This window comes from Bison bison, unplaced genomic scaffold, assembly GCF_000754665.1.
Source record: "Bison bison bison isolate TAMUID 2011002044 unplaced genomic scaffold, Bison_UMD1.0 scf7180017864341, whole genome shotgun sequence".
NCBI lineage: Eukaryota > Metazoa > Chordata > Mammalia > Artiodactyla > Bovidae > Bison > Bison bison.
In genome coordinates, this window is record NW_011494913.1 from 4,061,610 (window position 1) to 4,075,280 (window position 13,671).

Below are 13,671 nucleotides of genomic sequence, written 5' to 3' on the forward strand. Positions count from 1 at the left end.
GTATATAAATTATGTTGGTACATCAGTTTTAAGCACTAGAACCTCTTCCCTGAGAACAGCCATTGATCTTGTTTCATAGACTAAAACAGAAAAGAATCCAAGGATCAAATTTGGGCTGCTCAATATAATCCAAAGATACGTTATGTATGTGTTTGTTTCAAAAATTTCAGAAACCCAATTAGTTTTATCATCTACTGAAAAAGGCAAACATATCAAATACAAAAACACAGAAAAGAAACATAAGCTTTGGAAAAGGTAGTCTTTTTAATAACTGTTGTATCACCAGGTTAAGTCATGCAGTTACAAAGTAGTTAGAAATTTCTAAAAGGATATTATTGTTTAAAAAAAAAAGAAAAGCTCATTCTTACATAAATACTCTCTAGTACTTCATTGGGACACTACTGTTCAAAGGCCCTGGCCAAACAACTCCCAACAAAACACACCCCAAGTTGCTTCCAGCCCACTGGGGCGGAAGCCGTGCACAGAGATGAGGCCTCCAAACGAGGACACAAAGTCAGGGCGAGTTGGGGCCATTGGCAGTGCTCAGGGCTGCCAGCCAGACTCCGAAGAGGGAGCCCAAGCAGTTTTTTCTGGGACACTCTACTTGAATTATCGTTCAATTAGTCAATGCAACAGATCTTCAAAAGAGAACAATTAATTAACATGATAAGGAGGTTACTACATTCTTTGGACTATATATCATAATTGTGGTTAGTAAATTCGACAGCCTTAACAAAAATAGCCTCCATCATTTGCAGGTATGAAGATAACTTAATTCTCTACTGGGCTTTTTATTTTTGCTGGATGACAGTATGCAATTGACAAGCTATAAATGATACTGTTTTATGTTATAAAAATACTAGCTTTTTTCATTTATTATGTTTATAGGCATTCACTGCTTGAGTCAAGGTTAGGCTTGTTAAATGATTAAAGGCAATTTTCTTACAGCAGCATGTACTTTTTCTAAAATAAAATACATAAAGAGAAACAGTTTTGTTTTTGTTTGTAACCTGTAAGATCGAGTTATTTTGCTGATGTAAAATACCAATAACTCACTTGAGAACCATGCTACCTCCTGAAAATGCCACGTACCTGCTTCTTACGTGTGTCAAAGCTCCTGGCAGACGTGTTCAGAGCCGAAGCGGCAAGTGACCGACTGGTCTTGGCCGGCAGGTGCCTTCCTAGGGCCACAGCCGACTGTGCCGAGGAGCAGCCATGGAGAAAGGCAGCACAGGCAGGCGGAAGAAACTGTATTTAAAGGCAAAATGCCCAAACGACTCTCTGGAATAGCTAATTTCTACGATCACCTATTAGCTTATACATGATCCCCTAACCTTAATTTTCTTAAGGGGCTGATTTGGATTGACTTGTTGCAAATGGTGTCCATTATCTGTTAAGTCATGAGAGAGAGATTTCCGTGGTTACATGTAAACTCGTGATAGGTCTGCAGATGAAGAGGTGAAAGGGCAGTGAGGAAGTCAGCCACAGCCTGGTCTATGTGAAGGTCACGCCAGCCTCGTTGTACACCCTGAAGACCTTCTCGATGGCGTTGACGTAGGCGGCCGTTCTCAGGTCCAGCCCCAGGTTATACTTCATGGCCGTGCGCATGATTTGCTGAGGTGAAGGGGAAAGCGCAGTGGTTATCAGCCCGACTCAAGCAGCCAGTCTATGAACACAGGCGCGTAGGAGCCTGGTACGTCACCCGGTACCACTTTAGGACCGGATTTGTACAGCCAAAGAGAAACTACTTAGGCAGAGGAACAACTCCTAGTTGGGAACGATTAATTCTCTGGAATTAATACAAACTACTGTTTAGGCAACAAGAAGGTGCTACTCTACTCTTCAGAATTTAAGATGCGAGCTATCTCTAGGCCCCTTAGACATCTAGTAATCTGAAGTAAGTATGATATACACTAATAATTAAATGAACTAAGGATGGGGTGATGGAAATGTTCTGGGGTTAGTGGTGGTGGCTACATAGCTTTGTGAACATACTTAAAGGCTGTTTTGTTATGTATTTTAAAAGGGTGAATTTACGGTACGCTGCTGCTGCTGCTAAGTCACTTCAGTCGTGTCTGACTCTGTGCGACCTCATAGACGGCAGCCCATTAGGCTCCCTTGTCCCTGGGATTCTCCAGGCAAGAACACTGGAGTGGGTTGCCATTTCCTTCTCCAATGCATGAAAGTGAAAAGTGAAAGTGAAGTCGCTCAGTTGTGTCCGACTCTTAGCGACCCCATGGACTGCAGCCCACCAGGCTCCTCCATTCATGGGATTTTCCAGGCAAGAGTGCTGGAGTGGGGTGCCATTGCCTTCTCCTACAGTATGCTAGTTATCTAAAAAAAATTAACGGCCAACACCATGATTAATATCTGCTCTGCTATTTCAACTTAATGCCAAGTGGATAGAATCTGAACTTGAGAAGAAATTAAGAAAACTGGACTCAAACTGTGCTTCAAAGGCTTTGAAATAATGATCAAGTTGTCAAGAAAACTTTCACATATACCAAATTCTATGCAGTAAGGTACCTTCCTATAGCTATAACAGAGTAATGTGCACTGAGCTGCAATCCAATTTGGCTGACTAAGCTAAACATCACTCCTCCTAACTTGGCATTAATTATTTCAAAGTCTGGAAAACATATTGAGGACCCTGGAAACAACACTCATCATTTAAGAATGAAAAAGCACACGTTCTGGAACATTTAAACAGACTGATATTTTCTGTCACTGCACACACAATCGGGCGGCTGAGGAGACACAGCTGAGCTGCACTTCATGTAACCAGCAGAAACACAAACAGCATCTGCATACGTACCCTGGCAGAGCGCTCCATGGTGTAAGCTAAACCAGAGTGCACGATGTCTTTCTCAGAGGCACCCTGTTAGGAAAAAGAATAGTTTAACCAAAACCATACAAAGACATGCTTCACCTGTCAGAGAACAATGGATTCTTAAGTCAATATACAGTGAGATAGAATTGTTTTCTTTCAGGCAAGATATACTTCTGAACTTTATCCAATTAATATGTGTTCACTCAGGAAGGTACATTTGTATAACATTTGTATCAATTAAGAAACATGGGTTAAACCTTATTCCAAACTTGTTCTACCAAATTAGGAAACACTCGCTTTACAAGTGAACACTGCTATGCCTTTCACTCATTCACTCAAATGCTGCGTATGTACTATGTGCTAGGAACTCTTCGAGGTACTGAGGACACAGCAGGAAACAGAACAACGAAAATTCTCTCCTCTCATAGTTTAGATTCTAGTGGGGGAAACAGCACACACACTTAAAAACCATGCCGCTAAGATCATCAGAATTTTGGATTCAGACTAAGAATGGCTCAGGGCCTGAGGGCTTCCACTGTTAACAGGGCAGAGTGATGACAGGGATCAGCAGAAGGGCTGGCGGGTGAGGCAGGGAGAAACCCAGGAGGATGCGGCACCCTGGGAGTTAAGACGTATTCTACGGGGAGTGATCACCTGTGACCAGCGGAGGAAGATGAGAACTGGAAAACGACAACATGGCAAATGACAATCTGGCAATGCTGCCAAACTGGTTACCTGGACAAGAGCAGTTTTGGTGGTGTGCTGGGCAGAACAGGAGGTATGGATGTAGAAGAACTGAGAACAGTATATGCACCTTTTACAGAGGTATGCTGTATTAGCAGCGGTCCCCTACTTTTTTGGCACCGGGGACGTGTTTTGGGGAAGACAGTCTTCCCACGGACTGGGGAGGAAGGACGGTTTTGGGGTGACTCAAGCACATTTATTGTGCACTTTATTTCTATTCTTATCACACTGTGATATATAACGAAGTATACAGCTCACCATCACTCCCCACTCGCTGACAGGGTTCTGGTATGAGCTCCAAGCAACTGACTTACACGGTCCCTGTGCAGGCAGATCTGCTGATGATCTGTATCTGCAGCCGCTCCAGGGTGCCAGCACCACGGCTCCAGCTCCACCTCGGGTCACCAGGCACTAAATGCTGTGAGCCTGTGCCAGTCACAGTAGGGTTTGTGCTCCTAGGAGAATACCATGCCATCGCTGACCTGATAGGAGGCGGGGCTCAGGTGGTACTGCCAGCAGTGGGGAGTGGCTATAACTACAGACGAAGCTTCACCCATTTGCCTGCTGCTCGCCTCCCGCTGTGCAGCTGGTTCCTAATAGGCCACAGACGGTACCCAGGGGCTGGAGGCCCTTGCTATTCAGGAAATAAAAATGACAAGACCTGGAAGGGCAAGTGTGATTGAAAGATTTATATTTTCTTAAGACAGCATTTGTTACATTGATAGGAATGACTGACGAGGGAAAATTGATGATGCAAAAGAGGCAAAGGTCTGCTGGGAATTGAAAACCTTTGAGAAATTGAAAACAGGCCATCCAGTTGCCCAGAACAAGATGCAGGCTGAGATGGAAGCACAAAGAGTTGTTCTAGAATAATAACAGGGTACAGATACCAGAAGCTGCAAGTTCCCTGATGCTTCGCTTTGCTGTGAACAGATACCAGGGCATGAACTGGAGTGCAGGGGAGGAAAAAAGGAGAAAATATGATATCATCACCAGGAAAATGAGAAGATGAGTGGAACAGGGAAAAGCAACTTAATTGCTGGGGAACTGAGAGCCTACTTGAAGTTAGAGTTTGAAGAGTCAGTGGGGCCTCCTGCTACAGGGAAGGAATGAAGGAGGCAGAGCACGGAATTTCATCAGGTTCTGGTGTTAACAAGAGGGTGTGATGAAGCAAAACAAGACCAGGGAGTGACTGTAATGATGGTGAATGGAATTTAAGTGAAGAAGGCAATGGCACCCCACTCCTGTACTCTTGCCTAGAAAATCCCATCAACGGAGGAGCCTGGTGGGCAGGGGTCGCGAAGAGTCGGACAAGACTGAGCGACTTCACTTTCACTCTTCACCTTCATGCACTGGAGAAGGAAATGGCAACCCACTCCAGTGTTCTTGCCTGGAGAATCCCAGGGACAGGGAAGCCTGGTGGGCTGCTGTCTATGGGGTCGCACAGAGTCGGACACGACTGACGTGACTTAGCAGCAGCAGCAGGGGTAATGGGGACAGTGAAAATATGATCAAGTCAATGACACAGGTCCTGGCAGGGCCAGATCATGGCTGGGGAGGGGAGACTAGAGGAAGGGAGGTGGGGGCAAAAACTTGTTTTTCAGCTAAAACTTATTACAAAACTCCTGTAATAAATAAGTCAATAAGAGATGAGAAACAGCCTTAAAATCAAGAATTGGAAGCACTGAAAGCATTTGAAAGTTGCTGATACACTGATACACTGGCCGCTATGTGCGGGCCATGTGCTAGGATGTGGGGTGACCACGGGAGGAGCAAGAAGCCCACCTTACGGCTGCTGCAGCGGCGGGGCCTGGGGACGCACGTAACTTCCCTGCGATGGAAGGACAGATGAAATGCTGGCACACGGAGGGAACTTCCAGGGGACAGAGATGTGACGATACTCAAGCAGGGAGCAGGTCTGGGTATTCCAAAAGGAGGGACCAAAACCAGGGATGCATAGTTGCGGAAAAGCGGAAGGTTCTTGGAAGAGAACAGTGAGTATCCAGAGTGCAAAGAGCGTATCTTCTCGTTCAAAACAAAGCCCTTGACATTTCCTCATGTTGTAACAGTCTTAAATTATATTTTCTATGATGGACTATTTCATAAGATATATCACTTAGCCATTTTATGGCCCTCCCACCCCCCACCAGAATGTTAAATCAAACCTAATTTTGAAAATGACTACACACACAGTTCAGTGACATTATGCACAGAATTATTCCTCTCCTTTAGAACTGTTTTTGTAGGATTAATTCCCAGAAGGGATGTTATTATAGTGTTGAAGAGCAGCAACACTTTAATAACATTTTTGCACTGTCAGCAGAATAAAGGCACAACTGCTTCACCACAGACAAGGTGAGTATAAGATCCATTGTTTAAGCTAGTTTAATACGTTAAAGGATCCTTGTTTTAATTTGTATTTCTTTAACAATGAGGTTAAACATTTCTTCTAAGCCTATTTCCTGTGATTTTTTTCATGATGTATGCCATTTACTGGTAAAGAGATTCTCTTTATGATGTGTATTAATATAATCTATTGAAAGCTAATTAACATAAAATATCCTTTCTCATCTGTTTTCTTAATGTGTCCATATTGCAATTGCAATCTTTATATAAGTCAATCTAATGTTTACTTTTCAGTTCTATTTCTCTAAAGCTTGAGAGTCAACATACACAATAATTCTTCACAATCGTGTTAGAATCACTTGCTGAGTCATCTGTATTGTAGAAGTATCAAAAGCAGTAGAACCATGAATTATTTCATGCTAAGATACTCCATTTTTAGAACACAATAAAAAGGGAAGCCATATAGTGGTCATGTTGGTCACCACCCCTTAAGCCCATTTAATCTATCCGGCCTAATCTGAAGAAGAGAGCCGGCCGTGCATGGAAAATGCCGTCATGAGCACACTCACCGATATCCTGTCTTGGAACTCTGCTGTGGGTACAATGGGAATAGTTCCACCATGTTTTCCAAATTTCCTTTCCAAACTCTCTTGAACAGACACTATAAAAAGCCGAGAAATGAAGATAAAATGCTAGTAGGAAAAAACAAATGAAATACAACCCAAAGTAGCCCAAACTATATTCACAATCCTAAACTGAATAGTTTTAGAAACCTTCAACGCTAATGACATAAAAGGGTTACTCATTTAAAACTGAGCTAAAAGGATAAAGCACTTTGCCAAATTCCTATGTAAGTGTGAATTTAGGTCACCGATCTGTTTCCATAACACCCATTACCAGGGTTTTTCCTTGGCTCTTTTAAAAAGAAAAAGGAATGGAAATTGATGGAAAACTTCACCCAGATTCTCAGTGGGCTCAGTAAAGCTCAGCTGGAGGTCTTGGTCTTATTTTAGCTTGAGGAAAATACTAGTGTTAACTCTGAAGCCTACTCTAGTCAAAGACTAAAAGCATTCTTATCAGAAGATGCAAAAAATTCTTGACACTAGATAGGTCTTTACCAAGAGCAATCTGAGAAAGCAATGGATGAGTATCAACAGGGTTTAAAATGATACTCTTTATATACTACTAACTTACAGATCATGTTCTGGGAACACTTGCAGAATAAACACTGGAATATAAATACATTCTGGAGAGTTCATATATTGAATACCTCTAAAGAAATTGTATATTTTTGGTCTAAGACTCATGAGACAGAATGGTTTCCTACTCTGAGATTAAATAAGAAGTGGGGGAGGGAGGTTCCAGAGGGAGGGGACTCATGTATACCCATGGCTGATTCATGTTGATGTATGGCAGAGACCAACACAATATTGTAAAGCAATTATCCTCCAGTTTAAAAAAAAATTTTAAAAACTAAAAGAAAAAAACATCTAATTATGTAACTATTACTCACTTAATACCACTATATCATTATTGGTTAATAGAAAAATAACAGAATTCTATATCACCAAAACTACCATTTAATAGAAAAACCTGTAATTACTTTTTAAAACTCAGATACATATCAGAATTATCTTGGAATTTTTTTGGGGAAAAAGAAAAAAGGAAATTAGTCCTTTTATTAAACACAAGCTTTCCCCAACCTTTAAGGTGGTCCAAAAGATTACTCTTAGAGAACACAATAATCAGAACTCACTAAGCAAGTGGTAGTTAGAATCCCTTTCATATTTGAAGGTCAAACGACCGTAGCTGACATGATTTAGATTCTTCAGCCACTCAAAGTAAGACACTGTCACTCCTCCAGCATTCAAGTAGAGATCCTATATACAAAAAAATGAGATGATGGTTGTAGTAAAAGCTTATAGTGAACATAAGAGCTCAATGTGAAAGCAGATTAAATTTCAAACTTCCCATATATATCTTAGAGGCAGAAATTTTACACTTAAGAAATTCAGTTTAGCTGAAATTTTTAAAGTGCTTGCAGCAAAAGGAGTTCTTCAAAATGCATCACAAGTCAACACTAACTTCTAATGACCTTTTGCTACAGACCCCATGCTTAACCACTGAAAAACTTAAGCACATGTTACTCATATTAGCTTTCTGAGTAAAAGGAGCGAGGAACATTTGCAAGTTACAGTAGTATTTCTAGCACATTTCACATTTATATAACTGGATTTAAGAAGTCTAAATACATACTCAAGAAAGAGCCTGAAGTTGAAAGAAAATGTTCAGGTCCAAGTGAACTGTCTTTTTTTTTTTTCGACAGGCTTATTATATTAACCACACTTCCACTTTATTTTCTTAAAAGCAAAATAAAGATGAAAAATTCACTAAGGCTTGGGAAACTAACAATCCTCTCCTCACAATTCCTTGCAAAAAACAATTATGACTCTGAGTACATATAAAATCTGGCAAACATAGTTTACTTACTGGAATAACCATAATATTCCTCTCTAGGAAAATCTTATCAGCTTCTGGAGTTGTCGGTCCGTTGGCACCTTCAGCAATGATCTGCAAGAAAGTTAGAAACATAGAGAAATGCTGATAACACTGTGAAATCACCTCCAGCTGAGCCTCAGAGATGTGTGCACGGGAGAGGGCTGGGAGAGACAAAAAATTCCCCTTTAAACTGCATGCTGGGGAACTATATGTGAATTATATCCCAGTAAAGCTTTTTTTTTTTTTTAAAGAAGAAACCTATTAGAGCTTTTCTATGACCTTCAATCACATTAGTAAGGTGGAACCCATCGTCATGTCACCTTGGCTTTGACTCTTGGTGCATTGGACTTGGTCAGCTGCTTCTCGCTGGCAGCAGGGATCAGTATGTCACAGTCAACCTCCAAGATGCTCCCTTCATAGATCTTTGCTTTGGGGAAGCCCAGGATTGTTCCATGTTGCTATTATTGATTAAAAATCAGAATTAATGGTTGCAACAGAGTTTAAATGTTTATGTTCAGTGCCTATGATATGAAGTCTCATAAGCAAACAAAGTGAAAAGACAGTGTACAGAAGGGAGAAAATATTTGCAAATGAAGAGACCAACAGGGATTAATCTCCAAAATATACTCATGCAGCTCATTAAAAAAACAAACGAATGAATGGAAGACCTGAATAGATATTTCTCCAAAGAAGACATACAGATGGCCAAGAGGCACATGAAAAGATGCTCAGCATCACTAATTATTAGAAAACGCAAATCAAAACTACAACGAAGGAAAAAAAAAAAAAACTACAACGAAGGGCTTCCCTGGAGGTTCAGTGGTTAAGAATCCACCTTGCAGTGCAGGGGACACCAGTTTGATCCCTGATCCGGGAACAATCCACATGCCTTGGGGCAACTAAGTCTGTGCGCTTCAACTACTGGGCCTGCGCCCCAGAGCCCAGGAGCGGCAGCTACTGAAGCCCTCGTGCCCTACAGCCTGTGAAGTCCCCGCATGGCGCCTAGAGAGTAGCCTCCTCTCACTGCAACTGAAGCACAGCAATGAAAATACAGCACAGCCAATAAAGAAAGAAAAATACTAAAAACAAAACAACTGTACAATGAGCTACCACCTTACAGGGTCAGAATGGCCATCAACAAGAAATGTGCAAACGATGCTGGGCAGGTTGCGGAGAACAGGGAACCACCTACACCGCTGGCGGGACCGTGAACTTGGCATAGCCAATATGAAGCGTAGTATGGAGGTACCTACAACAGAGCTACAGTAGGATTCAGCCACGCCTCCTGGGCATGTATCTGGAGAAAACCATAATTCAAAAAGATAGATGTAAGTAGCCAGGGCACAGAAGCCACATAAATGTCCCCTGGCAGAGGAATGGACGGAGAAGAGATGGTGCACATATACAATGGGATATTACTCAGCCATAAAAGAGCAGGAAACAACGCCATCGGCAGCGACACGAGCGGACCTAGAGACTGTCTTACTGAGTGAAGAAAGGCAGACAGAGACAAACACACGATACTGCTCGTGTGTGCAATCTAAAAAGGGCATAAATGAACGCATCTACAAAACAGGAACAGAGTCCCTACTGAGTGAAGAAAGGCAGGCAGAGAGACAAATACATGATACTGCTTGTGTGTGCAATCTAAAAAGGGCATAAATGAACGCATCTACAAAACAGGAACAGAGTCACAGATGAAGAAGATAAACTTACGGTCACCGAGGGGGAAAGTGGGGGAGGGATAAACTGAGAGATTGGGACTGACAGACCAGTACATATAAAAATAGATGAGCAGGAAGAACCTACTGTGTGGCACAGGGAACCCTACTCAGTACCCTGTAAATGACCCACGTGGACGGAACCCACAAGTGGATGTATGTACACCTGATTCACTTCACTGTACAGCAGAAACTAGTGCAACATTGTAATCCCAATAAAAATTAATCTAAAAAAAGCAATGGAAACAGATTTCAACAATGCTTATTTCAACTTTATAACATCCAGGTGGTCAAACTCCTCAGATATTAGAACAACATACCAATTTGAAGTCTTCCAGTTCCTTTGGGTCAATACCATCTGGATTCCATATGCTGCCATCAGACTCACCAACAGCAACACATTTAGCACCAAAACGATGTAAATATCTCATAGAGTGCAGGCCCACATTACCAAATCCCTGTGAAGAACAGTTGTACATGAAACAAAAATCAAAGTCCTAGCACAGATGGTTAAGTCTTATTCTGACCAATACACATGCTATTAGTTTAGAAGTAATTCTCAAAATCCTTTTGACAAAAGAAACCATGTCTCTCTTCAATAATAAATTTCTGTGTTTTGGAATTCAGAACTCAACCCTTTGTAATTTGTGCTAGTGAGTCCTGAAGATGTTCAGTTACGAGCAGCTTGCTGACTTATAAAGAAATGGTAACTAAGTAGGATTTCAGTCCCTGATGGCCAGATATCCTATGGTCATGAAAAGATAAAGTCACTAACTGGGAGGAATATGAGTCTTATTTTAAAGTAGAGTTCAACTTAATTTCAATTCTTCTAAGCAAACTAATCAAACATTGAGCAAAAGCTGAAATCTGGATCACTGTGTATACACATAATAGTTTAAGAGGATGCATTACTCTGCAAATGTCCACTTTAAACCTTAAAAGATCCAAAGGATCAAATTTTAAAGGCTCCAACTGAGAGTGTAAGGATGTGGAACTCGCCTCTCCCGAGAAATACATCAAAAATATATCTGCGAATGGCACAATTTTCACAGAATACCTACTAATCACTAGACCTCAAACGCCTGAAAGGACTAGAGAGATCTGTTAGTTTAGATCTTTAAAGATCTATTAATCAGGTAGGATGAAAGAAAAAAAAAAAAAAAGGGGGAAGTGGAATGGGACCTGTGTCCTTGGAGTGAAAGTGTAAAAGTGTTAATCACTCAGCTGTGTCCAACTCTTTGTGACCCCATGGCCTGTGGCCTGTGAGGCTCCTCTGTCCATGGAATTCTCCAGGCAAGAATACTGGAGCAGGTAGCCATTCCCTTCTCCAGGGAATCCTTCCTGACCCAGGGATTGAACCCTGGTCTCTCGCACTACAGAAGGATTCTTTACTGTCTGAGCCACCAGGGAAGCCCTGGAAGGGAGCTACAAAAGGGGAGAAGTTCCTGTATCCTGGGAAGCCGCCTCACAGGTGGGGGAGATCAGGAAAGGGGTTCAGAGGCTCAGAAGAGAGCAACAACTGTTCTGTGGCAGGCAGATCAGAGAGGGGACCTGCACAGACTGTCCATGCCACCACCCTGCGCACCCCAGCCTGAAATACACGTCTGCTGGCGGAGGTGGGGGGTGAGTGCTGAAACTCAGACTTTAGAGGACAGACCTGGGGGAGGACTGCTACTGGCTGCATGGAGACAGCCTGGGTGTGGCATGGCTGCAGCAGCGTGTGTATGAGGCAGCTTGGACCTGCCAGGGACACAGGAGTGTAGGGCATGCCACTGTAAGTGGCACGTGAAGCGAGGGGCAGGGTTGCCACACATCCTCTTTCTCTGCAGGCACTGGGGACACACACCCCTGCTGCCCCCTTGCTGGGCTCTTGCAGCTGGCACTAGCAGATTTCCCATGCACAGAGCGGGGCTGAAATCAGAGCTGAGCCCTTGGGCCGTGCAGAGCAAAGGGGTGGCCTCGCTGAATATCTAGTGCAGGCTTTGGTCACATTTCCTATCAAGGGGATAATGGCTAGCATACACTGAGGAAAGAGGCAGCGGGCACCCACACTAAAAATGGCCCTCGCATGAAAACAGCACTAAACCCATGCAGGCTACATAGGGATGCGCCCACATGAAAAACAGCCCTCCAAGACCACAGTAGGTAATTGTTTCTACTCACAGACATAGAGGACAGACTTGTAGTTGCCAAGGGGGAGGGGGCGAAGGAGGAATGGACTGGGAGTCTGGGAATGGCAGATGTGAATATGAGATGGGTAAAAGCAAGGTGCTACTGCAGAGCGTAGGAAACTGTATTCACTATTCTGTGACAAGCCACAGTGGACAAGAATATGGAAAGGAATCTACACACGTGTGTGACTGAACCTCTACGCTGCACGACAGAAACTAACACAGCCCTGCAAGTCAACAGTACGCCAATACGATTTTAAAACTGCACATCTGAAAACACTGGAAATCTTACTGCCTGAATATCAGTTATTCCTTAAGAGAGCAACAAACATTTTTACCTGAACCGCAAATGTTTTGTCTCCAAATCCTGGTGTCATTCCTAAAATACTCATGTAAGAAGCCTCATTGATGAAGTTTTCAATCCCATGGAACACTCCCCGGCCAGTAGCAGAGATCCGTCCGTGGATTCCACCCTGACTGATGGGCTTACCAGTAACACAGGCGTGGGCATTAATATCCTGTTAAAAAAAAAAAAAAAAAAAAGGGCGCAAAACTTAAAATTATACTCATTAGAAGTGTGTGTGTCTTTAAGGTATACTTTCATCAACAGAGATAAATCTCACTTTTTCAGATTCTTGTTCCTAGAAAATATATAATAAAGTATATTGTACTTTCTGATGGGAGAAACATGGTTTTAGGAATTTAACATAAAGTAAGGACAATAAAGGAGAAGGCAATGGCACCCCACTCCAGTACTCCTGCCTGGAAAATCCCATGGGCAGAGGAGCCTGGTAGGTTTCAGTCCATGGGGTCGCTAAGAGTTGGACACGACTTCATTTTCACTTTCACGCACTGGAGGAGGAAACGGCAACCCATTCCACTGTTCTTGCCTGGAGAATCCCAGGGATGGGGGAGCCTGGTGGGATGCCGTCTGTGGAGTTGCACAGGGTCGGACACGACTGAAGCGACTTAGCAGCAGCAGTAGCAGCAGCAAGGACAATAAAGGACAGAAATGGTATGCACCTAACAGAAGCAGAAGATATTAAGAAGAGGTGGCAAGAATACACAGAAGAACTATACAAAAAAGATCTTCATGACCCAGATAACCACAATGCTGTGATCACTCACCTAGAGCCAGACATCCTGGAATGTGAAGTCAAGTGGGCCTTAGAAAGCATCACTACAAACAAAGCTAGTGGAGGTGATGGAATTCCAGTTGAGCTATTCCAAATCCTGAAAGATGATGCTGTGAAAGTGCTGCACTCAATATGGCAGCAAATTTGGAAAACTCAGCAGTGGCCACAGGACTGGAAAAGGTCTGTTTTCATTCCAATCCCAAAGAAAGGCAATGCCAAAGAAT

General features: G+C 42.7%; 1 protein-coding gene across 1 annotated transcript in view; it reads right to left on the reverse strand.

The window, feature by feature from the left end:
- Window positions 1-244: 244 nt before the first annotated feature.
- Window positions 245-13,671, reverse strand: part of GLUD1 (glutamate dehydrogenase 1) — a 39,287-nt gene continuing 25,860 nt past the window's right edge. The window contains 8 exon segments of the mRNA XM_010854392.1: window positions 245-1,614; window positions 2,816-2,878; window positions 6,490-6,581; window positions 7,677-7,800; window positions 8,411-8,491; window positions 8,740-8,877; window positions 10,461-10,598; window positions 12,650-12,829. Of these exon segments, the coding sequence (XP_010852694.1) occupies window positions 1,495-1,614; window positions 2,816-2,878; window positions 6,490-6,581; window positions 7,677-7,800; window positions 8,411-8,491; window positions 8,740-8,877; window positions 10,461-10,598; window positions 12,650-12,829 (936 nt within the window). The 3' untranslated portion in view covers window positions 245-1,494.